This window comes from Ursus americanus, chromosome 18, assembly GCF_024610735.1.
Source record: "Ursus americanus isolate L20-20 chromosome 18, mUrsAme1.1.p, whole genome shotgun sequence".
In the NCBI taxonomy this organism is placed as follows: Eukaryota; Metazoa; Chordata; class Mammalia; order Carnivora; family Ursidae; genus Ursus; species Ursus americanus.
The window spans coordinates 32,013,740-32,029,449 of NC_142144.1; the positions used below are offsets into that span (position 1 = coordinate 32,013,740).

A 15,710-nucleotide genomic window follows, 5' to 3' on the forward strand; every position below is an offset into this window, starting at 1 on the left:
ATAAGGCAGCTTATCCTTCATTGATCTTTTTAAAGCAATGTTTGGCTTTTCTTAACACTTATTCTCCACCCTCATAATTTACCATTTGTTTAATCCACATATTAAGACTGGGATTGCAATAAATTTGTAGACTATAATGAATCTTTCTAGCTGGGAGTATGGTCTTTTCTTCTGCACATTCAGAGGTTTGGGTTTTTTGGGGTTTTTTTTAATGCCTTTTAGTGCAATTTTATGCTTTATGTAGTTCATTACAATTTTTGTTAGGTTTATTTTCAGGTACTTTGCTCTTTTTTCCCCTCTATCTTTATTTCGCCACGTATTTTCCAACTGGTTATAGGTGGTACTTGGGAAAGCTGGAGTTTTTACAAGCTGATCTTACACTTGCCTGGCCACCCTGCTGAGCTCACTTTTTAGAGGTTATAATAATTTGTTTCATGTTGATTATTCCGGATTTCCTGGTTGGCAGTGATATCATCTGCAACTGGTTTCTTTTCAGGCTCATGCAGAGTCAAGTAAAACCTGGCTGACAGGAAAATTCACTGAACTCAGACTACTACTTGAAGAAGAGGAAGTGCTGGCCAAGAAATTCATTGATAAAAACACGCAGCTAACCCTCCAGGCATACAGGGAGCAAATCGAATCTTGCAAAGAGCAAATAGATGGCATGCATAGTCTCTCCAACAAGGTCTGGAGCGTCAGCCAGGAGCCCGATCCCATACAGCTGCTGCAGGTAATGCTGGGCTCCTGCCCCCCCACCTCGTCCCCCCACATTTCATCTTGGTTACCTGGCATTGAACACAGGGTTTATGCACTGAGTGCATACACAGAGCATTGCCTTGTCAGCATGCAGGCTTTCTTGCCCCCACACAAGTGGTAAGGAAGCAGGCATTGTTAGCAAGAGTATATACATCTTGGACTAATGACATAATATTAACAGCCACCATTTGGCGGGGGGCTCTATGTTCCAAGCACTTTCTCTTTCGTAGCTCTCATATTTACTAAAACTCTGCAAAGTGGATATTCTCACTCCGTTTTATGAATAAGCAATTGAGGCCCAGGGAGGGTGAAGTGACTCGTCTGAGGTCACACAGCTGGTAGGCAGCAGAGCTGTGATCAGAACCCAGGTCGGCCTGAGTCCAGAGCCACCAGCACGGCTGCCCGGCCCTCTGCCTGTGCAGTCGCACTTGAGACCGCCTCCTGGAAAGGCAGGTGTCCTCCCAGCTACCGAGCAGGCTCCAAGAGGTGACTCGCAATTTGCCCAAAGGGGAGAGGAGGATGGCACTCCTTGGCCACTGGGCTCCGTTGGAGGCTGCTACCTTGTACTGAGGGAGAGTCTAGGAAATAGCCCCTGTGATTTACTGCTGTCTTAGTGACACGCGTTGTTTAGAATGGTGCTTCTGTTCCCAAGGAATGACGGGAGAGACTCCCCTCTCCTGTCGATACTCCTGCGCGGCCCCCTGTGCACTGGGATTGCTTTCCTGCTCACGTAACCCTTCCCGTTTCCTTCTTTGCCTGGCTTCTGGGAATCTCAGAGCTACATAGGTTTCAAATGGCTTGGCAGAGACTTAGTGGCATACATTTTGTTCCTTATCTCACTCTGGCTTCCAGCTTACTGTCTCACCCGGTGTTCTCTTCGCTTAAGTTTTCTCACTGTAGAGGAAAATCTTGCCATATTAGATAACCTTTGTAAGATGCTTTACAGGCTTGTGGGACAACGAAATACAGGTGTCACTGAGTCTAATCACAGATTAGGCTTTGGCTGGAAAATAAGACCGACAAGTAAATCAGTCAGTACAAAACCAGTTAAGCCAGTCCCCGGCAAATATTTCTAGGCTTGTGTGTGTATGTGGCCTTGGTCAGTTCAGCCTGTGTGTCTCGTTGTTGGCTAACAAAGAGTACACCTAACAGTTCTGGGGTGCTTTCCTAGGCACATTGGATATTATACTTCAAGAGGGGCAAGGTGCACAGAGGAGTACATTTGTCTGTTTCCTTAAAATAATGGTACATGGTAGGGATATCTAATACAAAGGGTTGCTTCCACAGAGAAGAATGTTTCTCTTTCATCATTGATCACTCCTCCCTTCTATTTGCTCACTCACGTATTCACCAAATATCTACTGAGCAACCTGCTCGCATCAGGCCCCTGCTTGACACCGAGAGCTTGCGGTGGGGGGACAAGCTCAGGAATAGTTATTTACAGTGCAGCCCAAGCGAGCTAGCAAAAGTATGGCTAACAAGTGTCCAATTCTGCATGGGGAGTCAGGGAAGACTTTTAAGGGGAGGTGACCGTGGAGCTGGTGTGGGAGCATGAGGAGGGGCTCACCAGGATATACAGAGGGAAGAGCAGAGAGGACATCCCAGGCAGAAAGGAATCATGTGCACACGAGGGCCTGGCAGGCTGGAGAACCACTAGGGTTTAGGGGCAGAGGTACAAGGGAGGAGGGGGTGTTGGGAGAGGCAGCTGGAGCTGGAAACCAGGGCTAGTTAGCGGAGGGCTGTATGTGCCTGGCTATTGTCTGGTAAAGATTTGGGAGCCAGGGGAATGTTTTGAGCTGGGGAATGACTTGGTCAGGTTAATGCTTTTGGAAGGTCACTTTGGTAACAGGGTGGAGGACGGACTGTGGAGAACAGGACCAGTGGATGGGCATCGGGATAGGGAAAGGCAGGCAGCTTTGAGACACAACTGGATTGGTGAGTAGAAGTGGGGGGAATCCAAGATGACGCTAGGGAGCTGAAATATGGGTGGCTAGAGAGCTGTTCGCTGAGTTGGCAAAGGTGAGAAGGAGTTGTGCTTGATTTCATTCCTTATTCCAAATAATGACCGAGCACCTACTATGTGTCACACCCTGTGCTAGATGCTGGAGCTGGGGATACCAGGATGCCATCTATCCTTCAGCCCCCTCCCCAGTCGCACTCCACCCATCTGCCCTGTGAGCCACCTCCTGTCCCGGAGTGACTCCCTGGCCTCCGTGCTCGTGCTCTTAACTCCCTGGCCAGCTCTACTCCAGTCCCCTGGGAGTGACCTTAGCTCTGGTTCCCCACAGTTACCTTCTTCCCCCCCAAATGAGGACGGACTCCAGACCAGCACCCCCTAGGCTGCCCGGGGCTTGAAGATCATCCTGTGGTCCCTCCTAAGGTCCAGCATCCTGCCTGGTGGGCTCTCCTTAGCCTGACAGCAGAGTGCCCAGGCACGCTCCCTCCTGAGGCCTCCATCTGCCCATCCCGTCTTGAGCAGCACTGCCCACTAGCCAGGGCCTGCTCACTCAAGGCACTCCTTGCCCAGGACAGCCCTTCAGAAAGTGCAGACCAGTCTCCTACCTGCAAACAAGAGTCCACCATAGCTGTTTTAAGCAAGAAAGGAGTTTATGAAAGAGTATTTGGCAGGCCACAGGACCTCCAGGAGGGCCGGAAAGTCAGAATGAGGACCAGACCACAGCCCGAGTGTGCTCCAGTGTAGCCCCCGCCGCTTCTCTGCTGGGCCAGATGTCCCAGCTCCCAGCACTGATCCAGGCTCCGCCCCCGCTGTCCCTGAGAACCACCAGCAGCTGTCACTGCCTCACCAGCACTTCCACAACTCAGGTCTTGGGTTGGAGGAGTCTGGTCACGTGTCTGCACATTGGTGCAAAGGAGGCTGGGAGAGTGAGTTTTCTAGCTTCTACTTAGCAAAGCCATATTTAACACAGGAAGGCTATTTAAAGGGTGAGGTCCAGGCAGTAAACAGGACACATCCCCACGGTGGGGGGCACTTCCCCTCAGTCGGCATTCCAGCTGAATTTCCAGGGTCTTTGGCTTCCCTCCTGGAATATGGTTTCTTGCTCCCTCCTGTGGACATGCCCGAGGGGCTCTTTCCCCAGGAAAACGGGCCTCTCATTCCTTTTGTCCCCCCATATCTCTGGCAGACCCCTGTGGCAGTGTCTGGAAAGTTTTGGGGCCCCTTGCAAGGCGGTGAGCAACTTAAGGGCAGGTGCAGTGAGCCGGCCTCCTTCCTTCCTCTGCCCCTGATGGCTTGAGTAGAGCTCCAGGAAGGTGGAAGGGAGGGAGGGAGAAATCAACAGTGCGGTCTCTCCGGAGCTCTGTTTCCGGGGGCACAGCCTGGGCTGCTCCCAGGTGCCAGGGCAGAGTAGGGCCCACCCTTGCTGGCCTGGGTTTGTCCCAGGATGCAGCGGTGGCGGTTGGGACAGCACCCGCTGCTCCCAGAGCCACCCTGAGCCCCGCATACCCTCGCAGGAGTACAGGGCCGTCGAGCAAGAGATGCAGCAGCAGATGAGCCTGGGAGAGCTGTGCTACCCCGAGCCCCTCTCCTTCGAGCCCGTCAAGAGCTTCTTTAAGGGCCTCGTGGACGCCATGCAGAGCATGGTACAGACGCCACTGGACGTTCGCCTTAAGGAGAGTAAGTTGCCGCGTGACCAACCTTGTGTCCTTAACTCCTCTAGTACCCTTTAACCCACAGACGGCTGCAAAGACCTAACTCATGTCTCTTCCACACAAAGGCCCGCAGCTGGGCGATGGAGGACTCCTGGGTGAGGCCCTGCCCACCCTCCAGACCTCACCTCCTTCCTCTTCTGAGACCGTGTCCTGCCTCTCCCAACCAACCTGCCCTGCTTCTGCCCCTAAGTCGCTCCCAGGACTCTGCTGCACCTTATCTTTGCCTGCTCTGGGCTCGCAGCTGGAATGGCCAACTCCCCTTCCTCCTTTCCCTCTGTCTGGCCAAGTCCCACGATCCCTGCAGGGCCAGCCCAGTTGTGCTCACGGGGAAGCCTTTCCGCACCACCCTGGGCCAGGTGTGCTGGCCATCTGCCCCTCTGCCCCCCCCCCCCAATGCCCTGCCAGGCCTAGCACAAAGCAGGTGCTCAGAAACACCTTTGTGCGTGTGTTTATCTCCGCTCTTGTGATTCCTCCAGAACACTTACTGAGCCCCTGCTCTGTCAGGCACGGCAGGGCGCAACAACAAAGGTCTTGCCTTTGTGGAGCTCAGTGTCCTGGGGGCTAGACAGACAGCAGCAACTGAGTATGTCAGCGGTAAGTGCTCTGAAGAAAAATACAGCAGGGGGAGGAGAGTACAGGAGGACCAGGAGAAGGAGCTGTTTTTTATGGGGACGTGGAGACTGCACGTCTGAGAAGGGGACATGCATCTCCCCCCCGCCCCCAGTCTGCTGCTGCTCGACTTTCAGTCTGCTCCCAGTAACAGTTAAGCCCTGGCTCGTCTGCCACTGCAGTTCCTCCCCCAGCCCCTTTGCCGTCCCTCCTGCCTGACTTCAGCCCGAGCTCCGAACTCCGAGCAGGGCCTCTGCCTCCATGCTCACCCTGCCCCATTCACTCCCCACCACAGCTTTGGAAGTTGTCTGCCTTCACTCGGACACCTTCCATGGCTCCCCAGTTTACGTGCCACTATGAGCACCGGCCCTTAATGCCTGTGCTCCCGCTAATACCCTCTTGTTGGTATTAGCCTCCCATCCTTTTCTCTGGATGTCCAAATCTTCCCTGTCCTTCAGGGGCTAGCTGACGTGCTTCCTCCTCCATGATGTCTGCCCTGATTTCTTCTCTCTTCTCTGTGACCTGGAGCATTCGTGCCTTGGCGGGAGCTCACGTGAGCTCACTTCTCACCTCTTTTACCTGATAAGAGTTGTGGAAGACAGGGACCATGGGTTGGGTTTCCCCTGAACTCCCTCGCACTGGAATGAGACCTGGACATGACCTTTTCTAATGACCTAATTAATTTCTCATTTTCCGTTTTATCCCGGAATTTGCATGTCTGCCAGGCGGTTGCCCCCATTCTTGATTGTTGAATACATCGTTGATTCTCACGGCCCACCTTGAGCCTGCTGTCCCTTCCCCAGGTTCAGGGCTCACTCACCGGCCTGAATTTACTTCCCACCCTCAGAAATACACTTCTCCTTAGGCCTGAGTATTGTCCTAGAGTATTCCTGTTGCGAATTCCTGAATTTGCATTTACTGCTTAAATTTGCATGGACTTCTGGGGGAGAGATGATGCAAATCTCCAGTTCTGTAATATTTTTAGTGCGTTTTGTGATTTGCTGTGCTTGCATGAGCACCAGGAACTAATGTCTCACAATCTGTTGCAGACACGAACTGCCAGCTCTCAGGCTCCACGAGCACCACGCCAGTTTCCTTGTTGAAAACAAGCCCCTCACCAGAGCGATCACTCTTCTTAAAACGTAAGCTGTGGGAGTGGGGAACAAAGGGAGGGTGGAGAGGGCCAAGCACATGGGTGGGGGAAGGGTCACAGAAATGGAGGTCACCCCCTTTTTTTCCCTAACAGACCCAACTTGGGTTTTTTCAACCTTTATTACTGGTTTTTAAATAACGGAAATAAGGGGCACCTGGCTGGCTCAGGTGGTAGAATATGGAACTCTTGATCTTGGAGTCGTTTGAGCCTCGTGTTGGGTGTAGAGATTACTTAAAAATAATAATAATAAAAAAATCTTAAAGACAGAATACATGTTCATTGTAGAAAAATTAGGAAACAAATTTTTTAAAGAAAATCACTTTCCCATAGATAACTACTATTACTGTTTGCCCTGTTAGCTTTTTTTGGTGTATACACACACACACACACACACACACACACACACACACATGGATGTATTTAATGTATATATTTTTTTACAAACATAGTTTATACTGTACATGCTGTTTTGTAACCCATGTTTTCACTTAGTGATATATTGTGAAAATCTTTGTTCCCTTAAAAAAATTACAGGTAATGCAAGCTTCTTATAGAAAATTAGATATTACAGATATAAAAAAAGAAATTACAGATATATAAAAAGAAAACAATTGCCTCCCCAAAGAAAATTGCTATTAATATTTTGGCATACCTTCTTTCAGACATTTTAAAAGCATATATGTGTACAGATTTTTAAAAATGGGATCACATTATATCCTTCTATAAATTATTTAACAGTATACCTTGAACAATTTTCTGTTTCAATAGATTTAAATATTACTTTTAAAGATGCACAGTATTCCATTGAATGAATAGGCCACATTTAACCAATCTCATAATGCTGGGCAATTAGGCTGCTTTACATTTTCATTTCTATAAACAAGGCTGCAATAAATAGCGATTCTTGTACATACTTGCTGAATTAAAAAATGAGCTAAGGGATATCCATTCACTTATTATTTTATAGGAGTAATTTCTCAAAGTGGAATTACTGGGCATATGCTTTTTAAAGTAAACTTTGAAATGTAAAATACATAAAAGTACAGAAGTCAAAGGAGTGCTGCTCATTTTTTTAAAAAGATTTTATTTATTTTTAGAGAGAGCAGAGGGGAAGGGAGAGGAAGAGGGAGAGAATCTCCAGCAGACCCTGCATCAAGCATGGAGCCCATGGCAGGGCTCGATCTCACAACCCTGAGATCATGACCTAAGGCAAAACCAAGAGTTGGACGCTTAACCAACTGAGCCACCCAGGTGCCCCAATCATTTTTTTTAAAAGTAAATACGGTCTGTAACCTCCTTCAGACAAAGAAATGGAAATTTCCAGAAGCCCTCCTCATGCAGCCTCCTATTCACTACTCCCCAAGGGTTCCTACTCTCCTGATTCTGGACGCTGTAAATTAGTTTTGCCTGTCTTTGGCCTTTATAGGACTAGATCATTCAGATTGTACTTTTTTGTGTCTTGCTTCTGTCACTCAACATAATATTCAGGAGATTTATCCATATTGTGCACAGAAGTAGTTTGTTTTCACTGCTGTAGAGAGTATTCCACAGTACGAATACAGCATACTTTACACTAGTGAAGGACATTTAGGATTGTTTCCGGTTTGGCCTGTAGTGAATGATGTTGCTATGAACATTCCTGTGCGTGTCTTTTTGATGCACATATGTATGCGTTTCTGTTGGGTACTTACCCAGGAGTGGGAGAAGAGGGTGCGCAACATTGTTCTAGATGTCCTATACAGTGCGTTGAGGTAAGAAAAAGAAACGAAGGCTACAAGGATTAGAAAAGCGGGGGAGGGGCATCATTATTCCTAGACGGTTATAGAAAATCTAAAATAAAAGATAAGTTAGGGGCGCCTGGGTGGCACAGCGGTTAAGCGTCTGCCTTCGGCTCAGGGCGTGATCCCGGCGTTCTGGGATCGAGCCCCACATCAGGCTCCTCCACTATGAGCCTGCTTCTTCCTCTCCCACTCCTCCTGCTTGTGTTCCCTCTCTCGCTGGCTGTCTCTATCTCTGTCGAATAAATAAATAAAATCTTTAAAATAAAAGATAAGTTAGAATATTAAGTGAATTTAGAACTGTTGGATGTAATATCAGTTACAAAAAATCATATTTCTGTATATTGGCAATAAACAATTAGAAAATGAAATTTTAAAAACATTATTTTCAGTGACATTGAAAAAATCAGGAATAAATCTTAACAAAAGATGTACAAAATCTCACTACAGGAAGCTCCAAAACATTAAGGAGAAAACGATTCAACAGTGTCTACTATCCACATACCCTACCATCTAGACTTTTTTTTTTTTTTTTTTTTTACAGAGAGGCAGCGAGAGAGGGAACACAAGCAGGGGGACTGGGAGAGGGAGAAGCAGGCTTCCCGCTGAGCAGGGAGTCCGATGTGGGGCTCAATCCCAGAATGCTGGGATCATGACCTGAGCCGAAGGCAGATACTTAACAACTGAGCCACCCAGGCACCCCTAGACTTTGTTTTTCATGTCTATAGATGTGGTATAATGCAGTGAGAATGATTATTGGGAGTTAAGTCAGCGTGACATTTCTGGGATACAAGTTGGCAGTATTTACCAAAGGACTTAAAAGCAAAATTATCCATCGTGACCCAGCAATTCCTCTTTTAGGAATGTATCCTCAAGCAATAATCAGATGTAATTACATTAGTGTTTTCAGAAGCTTTTTTTAAAGCCTAAATATTGGACGCCTGGTCAGTTAAGTGTCTGCCTTTGGCTCAGGTCATGATTCCAGGTTCCTGGGCTAGAGCCCGACTTAGGGCTCTCTGCTCAGCGGGGAGCCTGCTTCTGACAGATGAATAAAATCTTTTTAAAAAAATAAAAAAATAAGGCCTAAATATTGAGAAGGGGGAGGGATAGGTTAAATTATAATACACCCAACAAATCAAAATCTTAGGGTCACCATTAAAACGCTCTGATAAAAGAATATTATTTGATAGGGTAAAATGTTCATAAGTACATCAACAAATTTTAAAAAGATTAACCTAAAGCGTGTATAGCATGATACCAATAAGAAAAACTATAAAGTGGCAAGATGAAAACGGGAAGGCTATATATCCAAGCGTTAATAAGGATAGGATTTTTTAATTGAATTTTTAGAAATTGCCAACAAATTCTATGGCACAAAATTTAGTGAAATTTTCACTTTCCCGTGTCCCCCAGCCACCTCCTCGGAGGTGATCAGGGTTAAAAGGGTGGCTTTTTATTTATCCACTGGCAATTCCCGGGTGCTTCATTTTATACGGTGAAGCTGTGGGGATCCCGGATGCACGCTCCAGCCAGCCCCCCGGGGGCGGGGCGCTGCACTGGCCCCACCCACCAGGTGTGCCCCCCCCCCCGTGTCCCCGCCCTCTGCAGATGCACGCACGCCCACGCTGGAGCCGGACACCATGCACGCGCGCCTGCGCCTCTCCGCTGACCGCCTGACAGTGCGCTGCGGCCCATGGGGCCGCCTGGGACACACGCCCGCGCTGCGCTTTGACAAGCTGTGGCAGGTGCTAGGTCGTGACTGCTACGCCGCCGGCCGTCACTACTGGGAAGTGGATGTGCAGGAGGCCGGCGTCGGCTGGTGGGTGGGCGCAGCCTACGCCTCCCTGCGGCGCTGCGGGGCCTCGGCCGCTGCCCGCCTGGGCTGCAACCGTCAGTCCTGGTGCCTCAAGCGCTACGACCTCGAGTACTGGGCCTTCCACGACGGCCAGCGCAGCCGTCTGCGGCCCCGCGACGACCCCGACCGTCTTGGCGTCTATTTGGACTACGAGGCCGGCATCCTCTCCTTCTACGACGTGTCGGGCGGCATGAGCCACCTGCACACCTTCCGCGCGGCTTTCCAGGAGCCGCTCTACCCGGCCCTGCGGCTCTGGGAAGGGGCCATCAGCATCTCTCGGCTGCCCTAGCGGCTGAGACCGGCGTGACCGCCCTAGACCTTCCACTGCTCTGGTCTCTCTCACCAGACCCGATGGGGCTGCTCTACTGCCAGCTCCCCAAGCACCCCCATCCTCTCCCCCACTGGTAATGCCCTGGGCTTTGAAAACTCCTCTCCTAGGCTGGTTTCAAACATGCCTTCAACACAGGTCCTCTGCCGGGTCTCTCCATCGGACCTTCACCACCACCACCAGGGCATGAACACCACTGCTTTGAGTCCAGGGGCCACCCACAAGTGACATGTCGGAATACACTGTCCTCAGCCTCAGGCCTCTCCCTCCTAGGGCAGTCAGCAAGGCCTGGCACTTAGTACGCGCACAATAAATGTGAATGAATGAGTCATCCAGCCTTTTCTCCCCAATATCCCTTTGATCGGCCTCCTCCTCTCCACTCTGCTTCAGCTTGTCCATGTCACTTCTCTTCAGAGCAGCAGCAAGAGCATCTTAACACCCTGGGGCCTGAACCCTCTCCCATTCTCATCCTTCATCGCACAGCCAGAGTGCTGTGCCGAAAACCTCGTTTAACCTTAGAACTACCACGAGGTTCCCAAGGACCACAGGGAAAAAAAAAGCAGGCACTTTACCTTAGCATTCAAGGCTTTTCTAGTCTGCCCCCAAACTCCTTATGCTCATCTAGCTTCTACTGCTCTTTTCAGAGACGCTCCGATCAGAGTTTTCGGCACCTTTGCCCTTTGCCTGTCTCAGCCTTCCCCTGGCTTAACTGCCCCAGGAAGTCTCCCCAAGCCACAAGAACCTCTCTTACTATGACAGCCACAAATCTGGGACCTTGCTTTCCAACTAGATTGGAAGCTTTCCAAGGGCAGCTATGTCTTATACCCTCCCCACCCTGTAAAGTTCAGGGTGTCCCTTTCCCTCCCAGACACGTCAGTGACCCCCAACCGACTATCACTGAATCCAAGAACAGCTGAGCTGGGAAGTCCTCATGAATCACCCAGCCTGACCTCACTGGACATTTGGGGAGACTAAGGTCCTAAAAGAAAGTTCCTTAAAGTCACCCATGGTGATTAAGGGTTGGGCCACCCCCGAGCCACAAGGCAAGTGTTTTACTTGCCCTCTGTCCCAGCTCTTCAAGCCCAGCTTTCAATGTGGGAGATTTTACTGCTTATTCATTCCTCAAGGGATGTTGGGAAGGAATCAGCGGGTGACTGGTGCTTAGCAACCACAGGCAGTTTTCCCGACTGTCTTGGAACTAAAAGAGGAGGAGCTAAAAGTAAGGTCTGGACAGCCCAAACATCCCCATGCTCCTCCAATCCCTCGGTTGCAGGTGTTGCCAAGAAAACCCAGAGAACCTCATTTTCCGTTAAGAAGTGACAGAAATGGAGAAGGCCAAACCAGGAGGGCTTCACAGGCCAGCTCCTCTAGAAGGAAGGGGAAGGCCTCTTCGTTGGGTCTGTGCCTCAGTTCTGAAGAGTCAGCATCATTATTTGTCAAATTCCCCAGATGGTTTTGAAATCATACTGCGTTAAAGTATCTTCTTAGGTGTTGGCAAGAGGGCAGGGGTAGGGTGAAGAAGGTAGAGGCTGAAACCCACTCGTGGTTCGAACCACAGAAAAATGCCAATTTCCAATCGTTTTCTGACCTAAAAATGCCACTTTCATACAGGGCAATGTAATAAAGTGGAAATCAAGGCAGAAGGAACCCGAAGAGTGTCTTTGGTTGTAACCAAATCACTTAAAACTCTAGCTGGACAGATAGCATAGTGTCTAAGCACACTGCTCCGGGAATCCTGAAAAAAAGGGGAATTAATTCTACTGGGGATGACCCAGAGCCGAATTCTGACAGGGCATTCCTGACAGAAGGCGGATGCGCTTGACCCTACATGTCTGTTTATCCCTGCAAACAAAGACTTATTTCCAGACCTGTGGCAGTTGGGACCAACTAACACCAGCACCTGCTACTTTGTCGGGCACTGTTCTAATGCTTTACAACTATTAACTCATTTGATCCTGACATCATCCCTAGGAGGTAGAAAGTTATCCCAATTCTACACAGAGCAAAACTGAGCTACAGAATGAGTAACTTGCCCAAGGTCACAGAGCCAGTGGTGGAGGTGGGGTCATGCTCACGTCCACCAGGCCATACTGTTCGGGTGAACACAGCTGGTCTCTGGCTGGTGCCTGCTCGCTCCTGTTTCACCTGTGGTGCTTCGCTTCGGCCTACTGAGTCTGCCTTTGGATTACTTTCCTTGGGCTGAGATGAGGTCCTGTACCCAGAGTGGAACTTGAGTTTGGAATTCATGTATCAGAGACAGAGCTGGACTGTAAAGGACAAAAACTGGCTTTGATCCAATGCCTATTCTGTATCAAGACCTGTGTGTGCTAGCCAGAAAACGGCAGTTTCGGGGCAATCCTGTGACCTCGGGCTAGTCATTTCACTTCTCAGAGAGTCATCTGTAAAATGGGGGTAAAGACCCTGCCTACTAGTGTCGGGAGGCTCAAATGAGCCAATGGTTATGAACTTGCTTTAAAAACGACACAGTACTGTACCATGCCAGGACCCATCAGCATACCCAGCGGACATCCTGCAATAGCAGGAACCTCCTTGAATATTCTCAATACAGAACTAAAGTTTCCTTGGGGTCCATGACTATAAAATCACTTACCTAATTCTCCTTCAGATTTATACTTAACAGAAATTTCTTAATACAGCAAACTGTTCGCAGATATTTTTAAAATGACATTAATTTTATAATCTGTGGTTTAATAACTATGCATAGCATACTTATAACTGTGTTCTTCACTGGAGGTTCACGTTGCTTCAGGTAGACAGCACGTAGGCCTGGACAGGACCTCACTCACCTCGCGTCCCTTCCACAGCCTTCTTGTGGTAGTCCGCTGGTCCCAGGTTGAACAGTGCCAGTGATGGGGAGTTCACTGCATATGAATATAACTCATTTAGTGCTTGCCTATGTACAAACAAGCCCTCCCTTCTAGCTGTTCCTATCCAAGACAGTATTACGTAGCTTTTGGCATCTCTGTGGTCAGCCTTTAGCAACATGGAAGCCATCTGTGGTCACTTACGGATTCTTAGAGATTCAGGGACCCTTCCTTGCCTACTGCATCTCTTCTGTTTCTGCAGTCTACTTTGTCAGGGAGCAGGGGATAATGACGTCAGCCCAGCAGAGGATACGCACAGGTGGGCCTGCACGGCCTGGTTCTGGTAGGCAGGAGTCTGTATTATGAGGAGGCGACAGCCTTCTCAAGAAGCCAAGCTGCGTGTGAGGTGAGGTTAGGGGTAAGCATGAGAGTGGGGGGCCAGATCTGAGTCCAGCATATCCCCAGAAGCCTTCCATGGTTCCCCACCACCTATAGAACAAAGTCCAAACTCCGCAGCTTTAGGGCCATTGCTTCCTTCCTTCCCTTTTTTAAGATTTATTTATTTTAAAGAGAGAACATGAGCCCTGGGGTGGGGGAAGGGGGCGTGGACAAAGGGAAAGGGAGAGAGGATCTCAAGCAGACTCCACACTGAGCGCAAAGCCTGATGTGGTGCTCAATCTCACGACCCCAAGATCACGACCTGAGCTGAAATCAAAAGTTGGCTGCTTAACCAGCTATGCCACCCAGACACCCCCCTTGCTTCCTTTCTGACCGCCTTCCAAATCCTTCGTCCCCGTGGAACCACACCCTGCCAAACCATCACCTGCATGTCCTTGGACAATGGCACTTCCCAAGTCTGTGCCTTAAATCCCAAGATCCCTCCCTCTGTCACTTCTCAACCTACAAGGCTGAACTAAAGTACCACCAGGGGGCCTTCCCTGGCCATCCCTCCTCTCCCATCCCTACTCCCAGGATTCCCACCCATGGCTCCCATGACCTCCAGAAAACATCTCAGCAATCCACACATGTAGGGTACAGTTTGTAGAGGTGCCTGCACCCAACAGGCCATGAACTCTCCAACGGCACCCGTCTGTGCATCTCCCGCCTGGCAGGTGGTCAATGATGTCTTCTAGACCTGAGCTTCCCAATCAGAATGGACTAAAGGTATGTTGGCATAGCAATCCTTCCACCCTCAGGTCAGCCAAGGACAGCACAAGGTGGCCAGCTGCTACTGGCTGTGGGCACAGAGTTCACCCACCCATGTCATACACAGGTGATAATTTTCGATCACACTTCAATTCATAGCACATCAATCCGACGCAGTCTCTTGCACATGAGTACAGCCCAAGACCCGCTCCCCACCCCGCCCGCACTTACAAGTATCAGTGCCTCACGGTGCCTGGATGGCGCAGTCAGCTAAGCGTCCGACTCGTGATTTCGGCTCAGGTCATGATCTCGTGGTTGTGGAATCGAGCCCTGCATCAGGCTCCGTGCTCAGCACGGTGTCTGCTTGAAATTTTCTCTCTCCCTTTGTCCCTCCCACTCGTGCTCTCTCTGAAATAAATTAAAAAAACAAACAAAAAAAAAACAGTGCCTCTGCAGAAACTGCTCTGGGATCCACAGGGGAGGGGGGCTCTACACTCAAGAGTAAAGGAACTTCAAACGGCTAATCATACACATTTGAAAAGAGACTCAAGTATACACTTTGAAACAAGGCGTGATAGTGAACAAGGTCAGATAAATATGAACAAAGATTAGGCATCTGGAAATGAAAGAATTGTTCATCTCAGTATTAGTTCACAAGAACAAAGGGGAGTCTGAGACGGACTCTCTGTGAAAGGTTCACACTGCTTTACAACAAAGCAAAACTCCGCGGCTCCTTCCTGTGAGCTGGGTGTGTAATTTCATTGTGAGAAGGAAGGGCTGATGTCAGCGTGACCACCGTACTTAAAGGCCACCACCAGCTACAAACACACCAAGCCCACACTCCCCATGTCCCCTACACAGCCCCATTTCCCCTCATTGCACCCCCCCCAACTTCCTGTGATCTACTTACTACGCTCATGGCTTGCTGTGCCTTATCCCCATCTGAGTGGAAGCTCCGTGAAGAGACATGGGCTGTGCGCTGTCGTCTCCCAGTACCTCAAGCAGGGCCTGGCACGCAGCAGGACCTCCGTATTGTGGAAAGGAGGAGTGAATGTCCTTTCTCTCTTCGCTCATAGAGATATGCAGGCGTTCAGCATCTCTCAGCCTGCAAGATGCCTGACCAATCCCTTCTCTGATGCCCAGTGACCGCTATGCAGCTCACTGGATACAGAGTCCCAGGGTGGGGAGGGAATAAGGGCAATGGAGAAGAGACAGGAGGTCTGGAGGGAAGAGACAGTTCAGGTCATGTGGACTGGCTTCACGGGCAGGATGAATGAAGGCTTAAAGAAGAGGACCTTGTACAGCCAGCTCGTTCGCTCGCTCGCTCTCTCTCTCTCTCACATACACACACGCATACACCTGTGTACCCACACAGCAACTGGACAACAGTGATTTGCTTTTGAGCAAATCACCCACCCCTTCTGGGCCAGCCAGCCTGCAGCACAGACTGGCATGTTCGCTCTTTGTATCCCGCCTACGGGCTTGCCAGTGCCTGGCCCAAAAATGTATGTCTCGGGAGAAGCAGATGAAAGCCAGGTTTCTAGACACCACCACTCCTATCCCACCTCACCCGACAGTACCAGCAAGGCAA

At 49.6% G+C, this 15,710-nt stretch overlaps 1 protein-coding gene across 1 annotated transcript in view; it reads left to right on the forward strand.

The window, feature by feature from the left end:
• The window catches only part of TRIM14 (tripartite motif containing 14), a 32,446-nt gene extending 21,963 nt beyond the window's left edge, over positions 1 to 10,483 (forward strand). The window contains exons 3-6 of the mRNA XM_045780287.2: positions 497 to 730; positions 4,228 to 4,390; positions 6,084 to 6,176; positions 9,574 to 10,483. Of these exons, the coding sequence (XP_045636243.2) occupies positions 497 to 730; positions 4,228 to 4,390; positions 6,084 to 6,176; positions 9,574 to 10,109 (1,026 nt within the window). The 3' untranslated portion in view covers positions 10,110 to 10,483. The remainder of the gene's footprint in view (positions 1 to 496; positions 731 to 4,227; positions 4,391 to 6,083; positions 6,177 to 9,573) is intronic.
• Positions 10,484 to 15,710: the final 5,227 nt, after the last annotated feature.